This window comes from Propithecus coquereli, unplaced genomic scaffold (assembly GCF_000956105.1).
Source record: "Propithecus coquereli isolate 6110/MARCELLA unplaced genomic scaffold, Pcoq_1.0 Scaffold43, whole genome shotgun sequence".
Taxonomy (NCBI): Eukaryota; Metazoa; Chordata; class Mammalia; order Primates; family Indriidae; genus Propithecus; species Propithecus coquereli.
In genome coordinates this window covers 3,752,346-3,773,137 of record NW_012150063.1, presented here as the reverse complement: position 1 = coordinate 3,773,137, position 20,792 = coordinate 3,752,346, and the positions used below count along the sequence as shown (strand labels likewise).

Genomic DNA, 20,792 nt, shown 5'->3' with positions numbered 1-20,792 from the left:
AAGTGTGTAGTCTTTATCAGCTGCCATTTTTCTTCAATGTCAGATTAATCTTACATTAGGACTGATTCCACCTTGTACTTTATGGGCATTTTTCTACCATAATGTAGAAATGCCATGGCTAGAAAGGAAGCACATTAATTTCAGTCTTCAGGTGGGCGCAGACAGAAAGCGTGAATGTGTAGAGCACGTGTTAGCTATACTCACAGGGGCTTTAAAGTGAGTGTTCTCCATGTAAATCCCTCATTCAGCATTTGTGAACCAGAAATAGAAACAGTTTTCTCAAACCCCAAAGGAAATTGTGTGGGAATCTGGTGGCTATTTTGCGCTATTTTCCACTTGCACCTTTATTGCTGCAGTGTTTGTAGTCTAGGTAGAGAAATCTGCTTCATTGGTTGTCTCCATGTTTCTTTCTCTCCTCAGATGCAGACAGACATGCTGAGCTATCGGGAAGTCCACTGAAAAGCAAAAGCACTAGGAAACCTTTGGCATGTATCATTGGGTATTTAGGTGGGTATTTTCTAATAGAGAAAAAACTCAAAGAACGATTTCTGAATATTATAGATATTTGGCCATTCTAAATGGACATATCTAAACTAAATTCAAGCCTTTCAAATACCTGAAATTGGATGCCTTCAAATACATAGTTTATTTTGTTTTAGAAACATTTGTTACCAACACACAGTTATGGCATATGTTTACTTTTTCCAAAAAAATCATTGAATAAAAATGTATATTCAGGGAAATAAATACAGATTAAGTAAAAAGGGGAAAATAAAAAGCATTTAATTATTCCTTTAGATGAATAGTTTTAATATTATTCTTTAGATCTTTCCACTATTTCTAACACATTTCACCTGTCCTTTTAAATAGAGAATTGGTTATTTACTTTCTTTTTTTAAAAAATGAGATCAAACTGATTTTTAACCTACCTTAAAAATATTTATAGTTTTGGTGTATTTAAGGTTACTTTGAAAGGGAAGTCTTTGTGTTGTTTTCAGGTTCTTACCATGCCATCTAACTCAGAAATCTCCAAAGGCAGTGATTCCATTTACATGTTGAATTTTCACAATTAAGAATAGTATAAGGCTGGGTGTGTTGGCTCACGCTTGTAATTCTAGTACTCTGGGAGGCAGAGGCAGGAAGATCACTTGAGCTCAGGAGTTTGAGACCAGCCTGAGCAAGAGCGATACCCATCTCTACAAAAAATAGAAAAAATTAGCTGGGTGTGGTAGCACATGTCTGTAGTCCCAGGTATTTGGGAGGCTGAGCCAGGATTGCTTGAGCCCAGGAGTTTGAGGTTGCAGTGAGCTGTGATGACGCCACTGTAGTCTAGCCTGGGAGACAGAGGGAGACTCTGTCCCCCCTCAAAAAAAGAATAATATAAAAAATTACTAGGCAATAACCATAAGTGCTTTTTTTAAAACAAAGTTTTCAAATAAATAACTTACAAAATAATGATTCTTCATATACCTAGAAGCAAGAATGGCATGTTTTCCTGCTTCTAATATTTCTTTTTCATTTTCTCAGCAAAGTGAGATATGTACTCAAAGTTGCTTTGTCAGAAAGATTCATAATTATGAAGTGTTCAGACTTCAGACAGCCAGTCTTTTAAAAATCAAAGTATAGCCTTGAATTTGGTGTATTATCTGGTCCTTATCAGAGTGTCCTAGGAGTCAGAAGCTCAAAGCTCCCTCTTTGTTGTTACTTTGCCACCTTATTTCTCGTTTTATTCCTCAGGGGCTAAAGAGTTGCTTTGGTATCCCCTGAAAATATTACATGGTTTTTGTAGGCATGACCTAGGTCGTGGTGGTAATGTCCTTGAAGATAGCTGTCTGTATTTCTTTGTAGAAATGACTCTTGTAAATCCCTTCCTACCTTTGAAGAGAAAGCTTCTGGTCATAAAAAATAGAATATGACATTACCTATTAGTCAGCCTTTCCACGGATAATTGTGTATTCCTTCTGTGGACAAATTGGCCTCTATACCCACTAGATAAGCCCAAAACTGTGCTGTCCTTACTAGCTGAACCACATCCCTACACAGCTTATTTCTGAGTATTTTTGTATGTTCAAGATGCTGTATTAAGTGATTCGGGGAACACCAAGGTGAATAAGAACCCTGACCTCAAAAATCTTAATCTAGTGGGGAAAGTATACAGGTAAGAACAGTAAAACAAAGGATTAGATCCTATCAAAGAATTATAGGTAATATGCATTGGGCACTTGGAGGAAGGAATAATTATTTCTGATGAGTGTTAGGGCAGACTGCTTGAAGAAAGTAATAGTTAATCTCAGCCTTGAAGGACATGTAGGATTTGAATAGATGGAAAAATAGGAAAAGAGTATTTTCTTCCAGAGTGAGGCTAAGAGAACCAGATGAACAAAGGCTTCAGTGAGTCCAGAGACCTGAATGCAGGTTGTCTGATCTGGATGGAGCATGGGGTGTGGAAGTTGTAACAAAAAACGAGGTTGACAAACCTTCAGTGTCATGTTGGGAAACAAAAATAACAATTTTGGGAGTAGTATTTAAGCCATGTATAAATTTTGGCAAGTGTAGGATTTTGACCAGAGTAAGATGTAGTAATTCTAACAATCCCAATGGCTGTTCCTAAATTTCAGTAAATAAGGCTGATATCTTGCCCTCACCTTGGGCAGAAGAGTGAGTAGTCAGAGTGGCTTGCATGTAGTTGGCATGCTGGTTAAGCTGGTTAAGCTTTGGAGAAAAGATTGCCTAGTCTTAGTATTAGACTGAGGTTCTTAAATCCAATTCCTCCAATATTGCAATTTCTGTCTATCTACAATAAGTGTAAGTAGTTCTGGGCTACATGGCGGACAACAATATACTTCACTTAAACACACATATACTATAGACACATTGCAGTTTTGTGATATAGCTTTGGTAAAAGTGTTTCTTCTACCTCTTGACTATTGTATTTGGACTTTGGTTTCAGATTTCATCTATATCAAAATGTTCTAAGGCTGGGAGTAGTTGACCCTGGTCCCATACCCCATTTGCAGAGCCAGAGAAGGAATCCTGTTTTTCAGAAAGCTCACGCACCTGACATCTTGCCTGGTTTGACAGAGCACAGAGGTGTTTTTTTCCTGAGGCTTCCTCTCCAGATAACCTTTTGATTTCTAACATCTTGAAGAGTCAGATGCGTTATTCCCTTAGTAAATCTTGTGTTGTAAGTGACCTTCTGAAGTGGCTTTTTTTCTCTTATATTCACAACCTGGGGCTCAGAGCTCCAGCCAGCAGGGGAAGAACCAGCTTACTTGATGAGCAAAGCCATGGCAACAACAGCACTTGAAGCTGATTCATTATGCAAGTCTGTAGCTGACTCATAAGGAACTGACTCTCAGCTCATTAAGAGATAAGATGTGAGCTTATTAGCCAATGTAAGTGCACACAGAGATTTTTAATGTCATGTTCTGAGTTGAGAAACCTTTCTTCCCCATCAGAGATCCATCCTGCGAAGAAACCTAATGTAATTCGATCTACACCAAGCCTGCAAACGCCAACTACCAAGCGGATGCTAACCACTCCGAATCACACGTCTCTGAGCATTCTGGGGAAAAGAAACTACAGTCATCACAATGGTCTGGATGGTATGTAAGCCCAGGAATTCAGGAGGCTGTACTGCGCTGCGTGTGTTTGCCACGTCCAAGAGTGTATTAGAAACAGGTTCTTCTATTCCATGATTCATCTTAATGTGTGATAGAGGAATAAGGGGGAACACTGCCACTTGCCACATTTTGCCAGGGGCTATTTCTCCATCTCATCAGGACATACCTTTTTGCTCACATCTCCTATTAGGAGGCTGTTTGGAGATGAAGTCTGTATTTAGCAGGTCGCTTCTGCGGGGTAATAATGTTCTTGCTGTGATGCACACTTACTGTTCATCTAAGTTTTCTTGAACAGAAGTGATTATTTTGCCTTATATCTGAGACATCGGTGTTCTCTGGAGGCTCTTCAATGTTCTGTGGATCATTCTGAATTTGGCATTTGTCCCCTACTTCTTCCACCTTATAAATTTTTTTAATTGCTCAAGAGTACTAGAAGGCAATAAAGGAATTGCCTGGGTGATGTCCTAAATACAGACATAATAATTTGTTTGAAATGGAAAAACAGAAATATTACCTCTTATCCAAAGTACTTCTCTTGGGCTCAGCCATATAATGACTCTTCAGGTGAGACTGAATTATCTTCCCATTTGGACTATAAACACAACCATAATAAATCATCCAGGCAGTCTATATTGTTCATTTCACTAGTCCTGGAGTTTAAAGCTGTCTTTATTGTTTAAGTGTTGGCATTTATTTATGGATAAAACTCTCTCCAGGCTTTTCTTGCGTTATGGAACTCTTAAATTCCTTCAGGGACAGTAAATTATTTATAATGATGCTCTAGAGCAAGGTTGCCGAATAGACCTCCTAATAATAATTTCTCATGGTCATTTCCCTTCAGTATGACTTTTTTTATGGTCATAATCATGTCAAAAAGAGGAAAAAATCAAGGGTGAGTACAATCTGCATTTAAAAGGTATCAATATATTGTAGATATGGTTTTCAAGAATTTAGCTACACAGCAGTCTTGCAGAAACACTTTCTTGCTAATGAGAACATTGGCCATCCTTACTACAATATGCCTGATGTCTAGACAGCAGAAAACCAAGGAAGGATTGTGTGAGATTGATTTCTTTCCAGCTTTTCCTTGCTCACAGCTTGAATTCAGGCTTAAATGGAACCTGGAATCTTTCTTTTCCATCTTATCACTCCTGCCTGACCTTTCTAGGCATATAGTCCTGCTACAGAAAGCATAAAGTAAGTTCTGTTTCATTTTATGTGTGCCTATATGCACACATATACATAAACACACACACATATATGCATATATACGTATATGAAACATACCTATTTTTTCTTTATGGTAAAAAGACTGTCATTGTGACTGATGTTGGCATAGCAGCTTTCTGGTGTTTTCTTCCCCTCACACCCTGTGGTCATTCTGGACCCCAGTCTTGGCCCTGCATTACAGCATCTGTTGCTCTTTCCTCAATATCACAGATACTGGTTTCCTTGGAATTTCTTTAAAATGCCACCTTGTAGTGTTTTCTCTCTAGGGCTGGTTTGTCCCGTTTCCCTCTGGATGAACGCTGCTGCGAGATCATTGCTTCTCTGCTCTGAACAAGAGGAATGGACAGGGCACACAAGGACATTAATCCTTGGTGTAATATAGATGGAAACCTCCAGCCTTTTTTGAGAAAGACACCCATCTCATTTTCTGAAGAGACCTAGCTGCTGAAACACTTTTTTCTTCAAGACACATTTGTCTTTGCTCTCCTGTCATGGTATGGGGAGAAAGACTGATGACATGTGCCTGGCACTGTGCTAATTCTTACTGTGTTACCTCATTTAATCCACATGGCAGGAAGTTCTGGGAGGTCAGGGAATTTGTTTGGCATACCATTGCGTCTCTATGCCTAGCACAGTACCTGGCACTTAGTAGGTGCTCGGTGTATGTTAATTGTATAAATGGAAGTGATTGGGAAAAACGAGACCCAGAGAGGTGAATTGAAATTTCCAAGGTTACCGGGTACTGCATGGATGGATTGGGATTCCCACTCAGATGTGACTGATTTCAGAATCTGTTCATTTAACCACTGTTATAAATTAAGCTGTGGCCCTCAAACATGCTGTATTAAGTTCTATCAGCGAAGTAGAAACTACACAAGTTATTTTAACAGCTAATTTAATATAGGAAGTCAATCTGACAGATACTGGAGGACAGAAGAGGTAAAGAGGAACCGTGAGAGGGGCACAGGAAACAGCCAGCACCCCTAGGGTTGGGAGAGCGCAAGCAAGAAGTTGGGGTTATCACAACCTAGAAGCTCAAGGAGGGCATGGAGGAGCCGGAGCCCAACCTTGAGGAGAAGGCCGCGTGCCGCCAGCGCAGGCATCTCTCAGGGGTGATAAGGCCGTTCTGGGACAAACCACCGGTGCTGGCTGGGGTGGCGCTGACGGGAACCGGAGGGAGCAGGTGCCCCCTCCCTCCTCGGCTCCGCGTGCTCCCTCTAGTGACCTCCCCTGGCGTAGCGGGGAGGCTGACGGCCAAGGAGAAATGTGTTGGAGAGTCCCACCCAGCCCCAGTGTCAGGAAGTGGAGTATGGATGGGTGAGTGTGAGCTGAGAAACAGAAAGTGCCCACATTCTTGTATTACTGATGGATCTTTTCCTTGGGATAATGGGCCTGTTTCTTATTTCCTCAGGATACAGGATCCTGACTAACCCGAGTTTCCAAGATGAACTCAAAGTCCTGGAAAAAATGTTTGGCTAATAGTGAGTTTTTGTGGGGTAGTTATTACCATCACATACTGCAATAGATTGAAACAAACTCACGGGAAAGGCTTGCCCTATGTGATCCAGTAATAAAATCAATTAGCGCTGCTGCTTAATTAACAGAGTGTCAGACAGATGAGCACACCGAACAGGATATTGATGGACAGAATTAATTTAACTGGAAGCAAAACCTGGTTCTACTGAAATGTTTAGGTCTTAAGCCTTAGGGCTTCCTGTCACCTGCAGTGGCTGGCCTCCTCCACTTACTCTCCACCTTTGTGTCGCAGGTTCTTGATGATAAAAAAGAGTCTCTGGATTTCTACTAGCAGAAAGAATTTCACCTTGCTTTTTTTTTAATGATAGACAACTTCTTATTGCCTCCCTGAAAGTCACTGTCTTTTAGGGAGTCACTGTCTTTTAGTCACTGTACCTAGAGAAGGCCCTTTAAAGGCCCTGGTATGGACTGGGGCAGGGAGTCAGCACTCTGTGTGCTGTTAGGCAACCCCATGGTCAGCACAAACTCTGTGACCACGCTAATGGACCTTAAACTCCAAGGGAAAAGATGAAATCTGCATACGTAAGAAGCCTCAGTGCAAGGAGTCAGTAATGATAGGAAGAAAGAACGTTCAAAATTAGCTATGCGGTGCCTTGTCAGTCTGCCTACACTTCAGTCTTTTGCCTTAGACTGTTGGTCCGGCAGTGTGCCATATGCCATTATAGTGGCTTCCAAATCCTGTCTCTTCCATTTCTTCCACTGCTGACATTTTTATTGCCAGCAAATCAAGTACCTACCATGTTTGGCCTACTTGGTTAATTCCAAGTGGCTGTGAGTAGGGAAGGCCCTGGGGTCACTAGGAATAGAAGAGCCATTATTGGAAAACTTTTCCATGTCTGAGAGCCCAAAAGAGAGGGCAGCAGGGGAGATAGAATTTGTCTGTTCCACGGGGGAAAAAAAGGACATCTGAGTGTTTGAAGTCAGATGGGATTAATTGCTTATTTCTTTAATTACTTCTTGTGTGACCTTGGGTGAATCACATGGTTTCTTTGCACTAGTTTTCTCCTCTGTAAATCTGTAAAGTACAGATTACATTTGCCTTAGAATTGATCTAATGATTGAAATATTTCATGTACTTTATTTCACTTAATCTTCAAACACTTTATGAGGTAGGTGTTATAACCTGCATTTTATTAATAGTAACAAAAAAACGAAAGCTCAGAGAGGTTAAGGGATTTGCCCACAGTCACAGCTAGGAAGTAGTACAGGTGGGATTTAAACTCCAAATCTAGGCCTGATGCGGTGGCTCATGCCTGTAATCCTACCACTCTGGGAGGCTGAGGCAGGAGGATTGCTTGAGCCCAGGAGTTTGAGGTTGCTGTGAGCTAGGCTGACCCCATGGCACTCTAGCCTCGGTGACAGAGCAAGACTCTGTCTCAAAAAAAAAACACAAAACTTCCAAATCTAGTGTTTTTTCCCACCAGGTAAATAAGGACCCAGACTGTGTGTTAAGTGTGACATATACAGGCATACCTCAGAGATATTGCGGATTTGGTTCCAGACCACCGCAATAAAGTGAGTCACATGAACTTTGTGGTTTTCCAATGCATACAAAAATTATGTTTATACTATACTGTAGTCTAGTAAGTGTGCAGTAGCATTATGTCTAAAAGAAGCAATGTACATACCTGACCTTAACTTTAAAATTCTTTATTGCTAAAAAATGCTAATGATCATCTGAGCCTTCAGTGAGTTGTAATCTTTTTGCTGGTGGAGGGTCTTTCCTCGATGTTGACGGTTGCTGACTGATCAGGGTGATGGTTGCTGAAGGCTGGGGTGACTGTGGCAATTTCTTAAAATAAGGCAACAATGATGATTGCTGCATCAAAGGACTCTTTCTTTTATGAAAGATTTCTCCATAGCATAGTGATGCTGTTTGATAGCATTTTACCCACAGTAGAACTTTCCAAATTGGAGTCACTCCTCTCAAACCCTGTCGCTGCTTTATCAACAATGTTGATGTAATATTCAGAATCCTTTGTTGTCATTTCAAGAACATTCACAGCATCAGCAATCTACCGGAAGTAGATTTCATCTCAAGAAACCACTTTCTTTGCACCTCCATAAGAAGGACCTCCTCATCCATTCAGGCTTTATCATGAGATTGCAGCAATTCAGTCACATCTTCAGGCTCTACTCGTAATTCTAGTTCTCTTGCTATTTTCACCACATCTTCACTTACTTCCTCCACTGCGGTCTTCAACCCCTCAGAGTCATCTGTGAGAGCTGGAATCATTTTCTTCCAAACTTCTGTTAATATTAATATTTTGACCTCCTCCTATGAATTACAAATGTCCTTAATGACATTTAGAATGGTGAATCCTTTCCAGAAGGTTTTCAATTTACTTTGCCCATATCCGTCAGAGAAATCACTATCGATGGCAGCTACAGTCTTATGAAATGTATTTCTTGTCCTTTTTAGAGACAGGATCTCATTCTGTCGCCTAGGCTGGAACTTCTGGGCTCAAGTGATCCTCTCACCTCAGCCTCCTGAGTAACTGGGACTACAGGTGCATGCCACCATGCCCAGCTAATTTTTAAATTTTTTCCGGAGATGGGATTTCACTATGTTGCCCAGGCTGATCTCAAACTCTTGGTCTCAGGTGATTGTCCCATCTTGGCCTCCCAAAGGTCTGAGATTACAGGCATGAGCCACTGTGTCCAACTACAAAATGTATTTCTTTTTTTTTTTTTTGAGACAGAATCTCACTCTGTTGTCCTGGCTAGAGTGAGTGCCGTGGCGTCAGCCTAGCTCACAGCAACCTCAAACTCCTGGGCTCAAGCGATCCTACTGCCTCACCCTCCTGAGTACCTGGGACTACAGGCATGCGCCACCATGCCCGACTAATTTTTTCTGTATATGTATATATTTTTAGTTGTCCAGATCATTTCTTTCTATTTTTTAGTAGAGATGGGGTCTCGCTCTTGGTCAGGCTGGTCTCAAACTCCTGAGCTCAAACTATCCACCCACCTTGGCCTCCCAGAGTGCTAGGATTACAGGCGTGAGCCACTGCACCTGGCCTGTATTTCTTAATAATAAGACTTAAAAGCCAAAATTACTCCTTAATCCATGGACTGCACAATGGATGTTGTGTTAGCAGGCATGAAAACAACATTAATCTTCTTGTACACCTCCATCAGAGTTCTTGGGTGACCAGGTGCATTGTCAATGAGCAGTAATATTTTGAAAGGAATCTTTTTTCTGAGCAATAGGTCTCAACAGTGGGCTTAAAATACTCAGTAAACCATTTTGTAAACAGATGTACTGTCATCCAGGCTTTGTTGTTCCATTTATAAAGCACAGGCAGAGTAGATATAGCATAATTCTTAAGGGCCCTAGGATTTCAGGATGGTTAAATGACCACTGGTTTCACCTTAAAGTTACCAGCTGCATTAACTTCTAACAAAGGAGTCAGCCTGTCCTTTGAAGATTTGAAGCCAGGCATTGACTTTTCCTCCCTAGCTATGAAAGTTCTAGATGGTGTCTTCTTCCAAAAAGAAGTTTTGTGTACACTGAAAATCTGTTGTTATATGTAGCCACCTTCATCAGTGATCTTAGCAAGATCTTCTGGATAACTTGCTATAGCTTCTACATCAGCACTTGCTGCTTCACCTTGCACTTTTGTGCTATGGTGATAGCTTCTTTACTTGAACCTCATGAACCAACCTCTGCTAACTTCAAACTTCTTCTGCAGCTTCTTCACCTCTCTCAGCCTTCATGGAATTGAAGGGAGTCAAGGCCTTGCTCTGGATTAGGCTTTGTCTTAAGGGAATGTTGTGGCTGGTTTGATCTTCTATCCAGACCCCTAAGACGTTCTTCCTATCAGCAATAAGGATGTTTCATTTTCTTATCATTTGTGTATTCACTGGAGTAGCACTTTTAATTTCCTTCAAGAGCTTTTCCTTTGCATTCACAACTTGGCTGTTTGGCACAAAACGCCTAGATTTAAGCCCATCTCAGTTTTTGACATTCATTCCTCACTAAGCTTCATCATTTCTAGCTTTTGATTTAAAGTGAGAGATGTACAACTCTTCCTTTCACTTGAACACTTAGAAACCATTGTAGGGTTATTAATTGGACTAACTTCAATATCGTCGCGTCTCAGGGGCTAGGGAGGCCCCAGGAGAGGGAGAGGTAGGGGAACAGCTGGTGGGTGGAGCAGTGAGAACACACATAACATTTATCGATTAAGTTTGCCATCTTATATGGGTGTGGTCTGTGGCCCCAAAACAATTACAATAGTAACATCAAAGATCACTGATTACACATCACCATGACAGATGTAATAATAATGAAAAAGTTTGAAATATAATGAGAATTACCAAAATGTGACACAGAGACACAAAGTGAGCACATGCTGTTGGAAAGATGGCACTAGTAGACTTACTTGACACAGACTTGCCACAAATCTGCAATTTATAAAAAAAAACAGTATCTGTGAAACACAATAAAGTGAAGTTCAATAAAATGAGGTACACCTGTACATGGGAGACATTTATGTTTTTTGTGTATAGGAGATGGTTATATGTTTGCAAGTGTATAGAGAAATATGGTGGGTATTTCTCTTTGCTCAAACTATGAACTGTAAGTCATCATTTTCTAATAAAAGCTCTTCACCTACATTTCCTACCTGTGTAAAGCTCATCTGCTCGTATCATAACCACTCCTTTTTCTGGAAGTTGGGGCATAGGAGCCATAATAGTGTTAGGGAGAAAGGGAAAAAAAGAAAGAAGAGAAAATTCATAGAATCACCTAAAGGTGAAATGCATTTAAATCAAATTATATACTATTTCCAGCATAGTCTCTGACTCATAGTAGGTATTCATCAAGTGTTAAGATTCTATCTCCACCTTAAAGAATAGTTTCTATTAAAGTTTTATTTGGACAGTTGCTATGATAACAACCTAAGTCATACGTGAATTGTATATGAATAAAATGTCAGTACCCTCCTTATATTTATTTATTACCTAAAAATATAATTCTCAAAAAATTACTCATGGATTTGTTTGAGGGTAAGTGGGAATGCTCCAATGTATATTTGTACATTAGAGGGGCCCAATATCTATAAAGAGAGATTGCCCTTGATCAAGAAAGTTATTTTGGGGAGCATTAAAGATAGGAAATTAGGTTTATAGAGAGGGCTCAAGTTGCTTCCGGTAGGTTCCTGTAATTAGAGACCCTACAGCAGAGGAGATGGAACATCATGATCTTGAGACAGTGGAATCTTTTTCAGAGTAAAGGCTGAATCAGAAAACCTTCCAGGGAGGGAGGGACAGCAGGGTTGCATGGTCAACTGGAAAATCTTCATTCCACTGCACAGGGACAAGATGATTGCCTGCCATCTCTCAGTCTTTATCAAATGGGGACCTTGAGAAAAACTTCTCCTTGTGAAGTGATACAGACCATCAGCCGGATGTGCTCTTAACCTTTTTCCAAGATGACATGGCTTTTGTCCTAAGGGTACTGAAACAGGACTCAGTGTGTCAGGGAAACCAAAGCAACAGGCTCAGAAGAGAGGTGAGTTTTCAGTGGGATAGAGTCAGGGCGTCTGAGCCAGGGAAAGTGATGAATTATACAATAAAGCCCTTTGTAATCTGCTCTCCTCTGACTTATTTCCCCTGGGGCATGTGAGTACACTGTAGATCTAGTTATTTTTCTTATTTATCTTCTGCATTGAGTAGTATCGTTTTTCTAACTCTCCCATGAAGAGGGTATCTAATGTGGATGCCTCTGTAAGTACAATATTATGATCTGGGGTGTGCAGATTGTCCATCTGATGACTTGTTTCTGAAATCAGTGATTCAGCAATTCCAACTGTTGGCATCACACCCCGGGAAATGGGTGATGGTGAAAGCCATCGTACCACTGAGCAAGCTCTGAGAATGCATCTGCTGTCTTCACAAAGTCCAATAAAAATAGACTGCCAGGGACAGCTGTTGGCTCTTCTAGGCATGCTTAGGCCCAGACTGCCTTCTGTCACAAGTTTTATGCCATTTCAAAAGACTACAGTTTTTTTTTTTTTTAAATCTTTTAAAACGTTGTTTATTGAAGAACATCAAGTGTCCCTAGACTCATCTCTGGTCTCCTTGTCTCAAGGTGTAAGATCATAATCTGTTATATTTGGAAAACCTTTGAGGTTTTAAAAAATTATTTTATAAAGGATCATTATGGCCCCAGGGTTTATTGAATGTGAAGCAATATAGCAGAGTACCTTATGTATTAATATGGAGAGGGTTTCAGGACTATTGCAGCATTGTCTGTGGGCAGTGGATGTTCTCTCAGCCTATGGAGCCAGGGGGGTAGGGGTTGTAGAGGAAGACAGACCCACGTTCATTAGGCATGAGTAGTCAACTACTTGGTGTTTTGGAATATTCTGGAAGGATACCAAGTGGGCCACTCCTGGGTCCTGGGTTTACTAGTATCACAGTTTCTCCCAGAGAGTACTTCTGTCTTGTCCCTGAGGGAAACACTAGTGTGGGATTCCCCTAAGAGGCCTGGACTTGAGACCCTCCCAACAATACAGAGGTCCTAGAAGAGTGACACAAGTCCATGGTATTATAGTTACTCAAAGGTTCTCAGCCGTGTGAGCCAGCGCTGACTTCCTCAGTAAGTATCTCTCTTTACCTGCAGGTGTCATTACAGGAAGCCAGCCTTTTAAAACCAACCTGACCCTACATTCCCTCATTCTCAGTGACACAGAGGGTGACCTCTGCGAAGAAAATTGTGAACCTCTGACTTGAGAACTGGGTCTCAGGTTTTTTGGGAGTAGGGGTAGATGTTTGCGAAAGGAAAGGGAAGAAGATAGCAAGGGAGGGGATTAGGTCCCTGAGAAGAGGATTTGACTTAGAAGAGGTTTGACACATCCATCAGAAGAGCAGGCAGGATTGTCTGAGAAAGCCGTTGGGGTATCAGAACAGTAATAGACCAACCCCAGAAACCAGTTGACTTAGGCATCCCCTTGAGCAACCTCTGTGGCTCCTAGTGAGGAAGTGAGGAGAAGCCTTCTGAATCTGCAGGGCTCCCAGGGCAATGGAAATGGAAGGGTTTGTCGTGGTCTACTTGATTTGGAAACCTCCACTGGGTTCATTTTAAGCTTTTCAGTCCTGTTCATTGTTATTTTTGCTCCCTGTTTTCTCTTCCAAATGACTGAGCACTCTTTAAGCTCAAAAAACATCTGAGTTATAATCTATGCATATTCCTCTCTCAACAAAATATTTATTTTTATCAGCAGCTATTTACATATAAATGAATATGAAAAGTGATTAATGTAAAAGTGAGCTACAGACTTGGAGGTAACTTTGTTAGATGAAGGTTCCCAAAGAAGATATCTGAGAAGACCCATTTCACGATGTTCTGATTGCACCTTCACTGAGCGAGCCCCTCTGGGGCAGTCAGGGAGAAGACTGAGAGTGAGTCTTGGGAAAATGGGGCTGACCACATTTAAGGCATCTGGGACACGCAGCAGGAGGAATGGGCAGGATATTGTTTGGATCTCCTGGACTGGCCTCTGGTTTTCTTCTTTCTCTCCAGCTTTCTGTCTGTGTGTGTTACTCTACTTTCTCAGAGACTTTCTCAACTTTATATACCAACCATGTCTGTTTCTCCTTTTAGTTTGTCAATTTTTGCTTCATGTGTTTTTGATTCTGTTATTGAGTTTATATGTATTTAGGATTTTTATGTCTTTTTGACATTTCTATCACTATGAAATGGTCCTGTTTATCTCTGTTAATATGTTAATACTTGTCTTGAACTCTATTTTGATGATATTCATATGACACACCAGTTTTCTTTTTTTTTTTTTTTCTTTTTGAGGCAGGGTCTTACTCTGTTGCCCAGGCTGGAGTGCAGTGGCACGATCAAAACTCACTGCAGCCTCAAGCTCCTGGGCTCAAGTGATCCTCCTGTCTCAACCTCCTGAGTAGCTAGGTCTACAGGCATGCACCACTACTCCTGGCTAATTTTTAAAATTTTTTGGAGAGATAGGATCTCACTGTATTGCCCAGGTTGGTCTTGAACTCTGGCCTCAAGTGATCCTCCCACATTGGCCTCCCAAAGGTCTAGGATTACAGTTGTGAGCCACTGTACCCAGCCTCAGTCTTCTTTTTTTTTTCCTTGTTGTTTTAGGCTTTTTTAAATGAACTTTTTTCTAGTTTTATTAAACTTGAAATAGAATGATTCTTACAGCATCTCTAAAGGCAGCATATACTGTTCCAGCACAGATTTTAAAAACCCTATTCTGAAGGGAAAAAACATACCAAAGTAGTTTTTTTCCCATGCTCTCAAAAACAATCATCACAGAAGACTTCTGTGACCAAATGTTTGGGTTTTTTTTCCCCACACACCAAATAAGCAAACGGTTTTATAGCGGACACCAGTGGGGTGTTCTCCAATTAAGTTCTGATACTATCTACCTGGAGATAGCGTCAGATCCCACAGATTGAGGGCTCCCCACAAGACTGCTCCCCATTTCCAATTGCAAGACCCAGGTTGTTTTACCTGTACTTCTAAATGGCTGTAAATCAGGGATCCCATAACTCCCTCCTTGGGTTCGATTAATTTGCTAGAGCAGCTCACAGAACTCAGGGAAACACTTACATTTACCAGCTTATTTTAAAGGATATTACAAAGGATACAGATGAAAAAAAATAAAGCATATCACAAAGGATACAGATTAAGTGATGCATAGGGAAGCAAGAAGGGGCATGGAGCTTCCTGGGCGCACTTCCCTCCAGGAACCTCTATGTGTTCAGCTGTCTGGAAAATCTCCAGACCCTGTCCTCTTGGGCCTTCTATAGAGACTTCATTGGATAGGCATGATTGACAACCATGTAGAAATGTGACTGGACAAAAGGGGTATGATCTAATACTGATAGACTGAGTGAGGGAACCCAGCAAGGCCTGTTCAGACTCTGCTTAGCCTCTCTGTGCAGCGTTTCTTCCTCCAGAGTATGGGGCAGGACCCCTTCTGAAAACAGGGTCTTATGGCCTACGATCAGATAAGGTAGGTCAGAGCTCCAACACCAGAAAGGTGAGGAAAGATTAGAGTATATTTAGAGTATATTTTTAGTTTCTAAGGCCTTCCTTGGGGAGAAAAAGGAGCAGGTGAAAGGAGGGCAGGAGGAGGTCAGAGCAAGAGATTTTGTTTTCTGAGGTCTGAAAGTGTCCATTATAACAAGGGCTAAGGGAGTTATGAGCCAGGAACTGTGGTGTGGATGAAAACTATATATTAATATATGTATGTATGTGTGTGCGTGTTTGTGTATATGTGTGTATATATCTATCTATCTGTCTCACACCTATAAAGCCATTTTTTTTACCATTTTTATTAAAGTACCATTGCCATTCAGTAAACTATTATATTTTAAACATAACAATTTGATAAATTTTGACATATGTATACACCAGGAAACAAACCATCAGCACAATCAAGATAATAAACTTATCCATCACCCCTAAAAGTTTTCTTGCATCCCTCTATAATCCTCCCTCCCACCCCTCCCCATCTCCCCTACCTCATCTCCAAGTACCACCGATGTGGGGTTTTTTTTTTTTGGTCCTTTTTTTCCTGGTGATGAGATACTAATGTATTTTTTGTTATCATAGATTCATTTATTAATATATTTTCTAGAATTTTATATAAGTGGAGTCATACAGTATGTGCTCTGTCAGTCTGAGTAATTTTTAGGGTTCTACCTTCAAGTTCACTGATCCTTGTGCAGTGTCAAATCTGCTGTTAATCCCATCCAATAAATTTTTCATTTCAGATTTTGTTGTTTGCAGTTTTAGGATTTCCATTTAGTTCTTTTATACTTCTCTTTAAATACACCATCTTGTCATCCATTATATCCATCTTTTTGTATAGGTTCTTTAACATATTTATAGTAAACATTTTAGGTTCGTATCTGCTAATCCTAACGTTTGAATTATCCATTAATCTTCTTCTGCTTTTTCTTTTGGTTATGGTTTGCATTTTCTTCTCATGTCTAATAATATTTTTAATTTTAAAAAATGAATACTGCTCAGTGTGGATGGTAAGTTGTAGAGGCTCCGGATTCTGTCATTTTCCTCTTCAGAGTGTTAAGTTTTGTGGTAGCAAGCAGTTGCATTGACAGATCACTTCGATTCTGTGGAGGCTTTGTTTAAAGCTTTATCGAGGCTCGTCTCTTTTAATTTTTCCCTTAGTCCTATGGGATTTCAGTAGAAAGAACAAGTTGTTTACCAAACTCCTCTAACTTGACAGAACTTGAACTCTGTCTTCCCAGCATTAGACAGCTGCCGAAGTCGCTGCGCAGCCCTTTGAGACTTCCAGCTGATGTCTTCTACTGGGTTCCTGGGAATATCACCTTGTACTTGCATAGTTCAGAAAGCAGCAAATGATCTGAGGGGAGTTTGTATGAATATTTGGGAACTCCCCTTTCTGCCTTTGCAGCATCTCCTCCCTCAACTCCCAGCTGCGATGGCAGCCTCACGCTGCCCTCTGATTTTCAGCACAGTTAGACGGCAGCTTTCTGCCTGCGCTGTATTCCTTGTATGCATGGAAGTGCTCACAGGGAAAGCCAGGTGAGAATGGCTCTTGCCTTGTCTTACTTTTTTCTAGGGTCATAGCCCCTCCAATTTTTGCCTGATTTTGGTTGCCTTCCAGTACTTTCAAACAGTTGTTTTTTTATATGTTGTCCAGCGTTTATCGCTGTTATTGGCTGGAGGGTTAGTCTATTCTAAATTAGCCTACCATTAAAGGAAGCAGAATTCTTCCATCCTTCTATGGGATTTTCCCCTCTTGGGTCTCTCAATTAAAAACAAATAACATTTATGTTTTTTGGATACTGTATCTTTTCTTACTTCTCTGAGAATGTTAATGATAGTGGTGGGGTTTTTGTTTTTTAAGTTTTCTTCTCTGTGAATAATCTGTTTCTTCCTATCTGCATTATTCTGTTTATTTGTTTTGGTCTCTAACATTTATGTCAGAGGTTTTTTCCTAGTGACCTTTGTTGCCTAATAATGTTTAAGAGTAGGGGACTAAAAATCAGATTGAAAGCTCTGTGCTTGTGCTTGTGGGCGGAACATGGAGTGCATTTCACAGTAGGGCGATCAGGTTGGGCTGGTTGTTGGGTGGACCAGATGCCAGTATCTTTGGGTCTTTTCCTTGCAGGGCTAGTCAGATTCCCCAGAGAAGTTTCTTCCTCTCTCTTCTCCAGAGGGTAAAGATTTGTTTACCTGTATTCTGGGAGCTCCATGGGAAGAAGGCTGGAGGCTCACCGTTCAGTGGATGTAGGTTCACTTGATCCCTCTGTTTTGGAATTGGTAGCCCTGTCCTCAGCGGTGCTTGGTGTCTGGTGTCCACTAGGCCCAAGATACTCTGTTTTGTCCTTTTCAGAGAATAACCACCTAGACTGGTGGGAGGTAGGCAGTTGCCCAGGGCTACAGAGTCAGGAGATCTAGGGACCCAGCTGCTTCTCAAACAGCCTTCAACTAATCTGCTTTGATTCAGTTCCCCTCCCCAATTCCAGAGGTATCTGGTCTCATGTCATGAGCCCTTTGGGGATTCTTTGAACAAATTGCGTTCTCATCTTTCCACAGAGAAAGCTTCAATTTTGGCTTTCTCGAGTGCACAGTCGGTTATCACTCATTTATCTGCTTTCCAGCTTCTAAAAGTCTGATGGTTTCTTCTCTGATTTTCTGAAGGCAAGGAAACTAACTTAGAAGCCAGCAGCTAGAAACCTTAAAAAGAGGTTGTTTTCATTGCATTGGTTGATTAGAGTGCAGAGTTTCCAAATCCATGGATTTCAGGTCCTTCAGAGTAGTTAAATTATTAGGGAAAATTTTGCAAAACACAAAATAAGTCCTTATGAATCAGGGTAAGTATATATAAAAGTGCAAATATAGATTAATGCATTCAAGAATAAATAAATAAAAAGGGGAATGATTTGGGCTACATCATGCCTAGAAAGGAGACCTGAGAATTGGCGTAGACCTTTTCCTGGGATCCTCTGCCATTGCTGTCCTGCCCACGGCCTCTGTGTCTGGGGCCCTGCATGTGGTCTTATTCCTTGCTTAAAGGAAATGCAGTGGGGCTGGGGAAGCTCTGAGCAGGGGAGAGTGAAGTGATAGCCTTACGAGGGTGGGTGGTAAACACTGGGATTCTTCAGCCCAGAATGCAGAGAGGTGACATATCTCAATTTAAACTATGGCCTATATGGAGAAGGCAGGTGGGAGCTTGGGCACCAGAGCATGAGATGCTAGGAAGAGAGGGTTGCTTCTGAAATGGGAGCAGGTAAGTTTAGCATAAATAAAAGCATAATTTACCATGGCAGGTCAGAAACTTAGGAAACTATTACAAATGGCTCTTCTGGTAGATGGTTTAATTCCATAGGGATTTGGACAGAGTCCTCTTCCCCCTATAAAAAGAGAGAGAGGCTTCTAAGAGATGCTGACACAAAAATAACCTTTAATTGAGACACAGAAGAGGATAGGATGCTCTTACCGGGCTGTTAGCAGAACACTGGGCTGGGTGGAGAATGGGCAGCTTGAGGTGGGAGGAGAAACTTGACCTGAATTAAGAAGATCTGGATTCAAAGCCTGACTCCTTAACTTGCCCACTGTATGACCTTGAGCAAGTTCCTAACCTTTCTGACCCTCCCAAGGTTCTGGTAAAGGTTAAATAAGGCAGTTATATAACCTAGAGTAGGTTCGATAAAGCAAAGGTTAGCCTGATTCCTAAACTGAATTTATCCGAGTCTTCATTTCACTCATATTTGCTGAGCCCATATCAAATGCCAGGCTGTGTACATATATCTTCCCTATTCTGGAAAGGCTTGCAAAGTAAAGGCGCAGCTCTGCTCCATGCTGCAGCCCCTCCTCAGCACGAGGCTGTGAAGGGGAGCGTCCCTGGGTCCTTCCTGTCTGCAGAGTGGCATGCATGGTAGGAGAGCATGTCTGAGCATCTTGTCCCATCTCAGCAAACGACCTCCACTTCCCTCCCAGCCACTTTCCTGACAACCAAGCAGACAGTTTCACGACCTTCTGAGTAATACAAGGTGGTGATGATTTGGTTTGAAGGCCACTCCTCCTTTTCCCTCATTTATTTGTTTCTGTTTAGAGTCTCCAGGTGCCCAGCTCTGGGGCAGGATAGGTGCAGGTTTAGAGGGGAGTGGGGGGAGTGGAGGGCGTGGAAGTGAATAGGATAGTTCCTGACACTGTGACACTGGGGGGGAATTGAGGTTCCCTCCTCCCCTACAAAGAATGTGTTCCTAGACTGTGAGTGCCCACATCACTGTGATTCAGTATGATGACCTCAGCCTCATGGCTGGGCTGCCTTCATATATGTCAGAGGAGTTCCATGAGAGCCGTGCATGGACATATGAGCACGTGGCCGGCGACCACAAAACCCGCCTATCCAAAATCCAACTTTTAAGATCCTTTAGTATCATTCATATATTTTCTTGGCCTCAGTTAAACTTCCCCTTTGGTCTAGCCTTAAACTACAGTGGGAGCTTTTGTTTGAATTAATGCAGAACCTCCCTTCCCTGAAGGTTGTGATGCTTGTGGGAGGGCTGAGTGTGTCCTCCCTCTCATCTTGCCTCCAGTCGGGACTCGTTTAACCTTGCCCTGTTTCTTCCCTTTTCCAGAACTCACGTGCTGTGTGTCAGACTGAGCTATCCCTGCTTCATCCTACAATCCAAGACTTGCTACACTGTCCTGCTGACGTTCACAGTTGTGCCTGGGAAGGAGGCAGCCCCACTCCCGGTACATTTCAGGGGGAGGCCTCCGTGTGCACCCCTTGGGGCAGGGGAAGAAACTGTAGGAGTGCACGTTCCAAAAGCTGTGTCTCCGTGTGTGAATCAGTGGCATCTTGCTTCCTTCTCAGAGACTGCGCCATCCCAGAGCGGGACCTGGCTGAGAATTGAGGGGATGAGGGAGCCACTCTGCCACCTCCCTTCTGCAGCACCCTGCCCTCCAGGAACAGTGGCTCCTTGGACAGTGGGGGCTGCTGCGAGCTCAGAGCCACTGCTGCCCTGCATGTGTCAGCTCAGCTCTGTCTTGTGCTGTGTAGTTATGTACAGGAGGGATATGGCATCTTTCTGAATGGGTTTTTCTTAAGAAATGTGCCAGTGTTTATGCCGTTCATGTTATTTCCCTACCCTTGCTGTTACCATCACTTGGCTTTTTCTCAATAGGCTTCATGCTTTTTTTTAACGGGGGAATTTTGCTCTTACCCCCTGCATCCTATATTTGCTCCCCCTCTCCCACTCCTGCAAGGTGCAGAATTACCTGAGGTTCTGACACAAGATAAGATAATCATCTGTGGGGAGCCTGTAAACTCTCAGCATTATTTATATTTTGTCATTGAGAGAGGCTGGTGTTCTGCTTGGTCCCAGACAGCTCCAGCAAGAGCAGGTGTTAAA

General features: G+C 41.8%; 1 protein-coding gene across 1 annotated transcript in view; it reads left to right on the top strand.

Moving 5' to 3' along the window:
- The window catches only part of MTA3 (metastasis associated 1 family, member 3), a 205,700-nt gene extending 185,625 nt beyond the window's left edge, over window positions 1-20,075 (top strand). The window contains exons 15-17 of the mRNA XM_012653859.1: window positions 421-507; window positions 3,459-3,605; window positions 20,016-20,075. Coding sequence (XP_012509313.1) covers window positions 421-507; window positions 3,459-3,605; window positions 20,016-20,041 — 260 coding nt within the window. The 3' untranslated portion in view covers window positions 20,042-20,075. The remainder of the gene's footprint in view (window positions 1-420; window positions 508-3,458; window positions 3,606-20,015) is intronic.
- The last annotated feature ends 717 nt before the right edge of the window (window positions 20,076-20,792 follow it).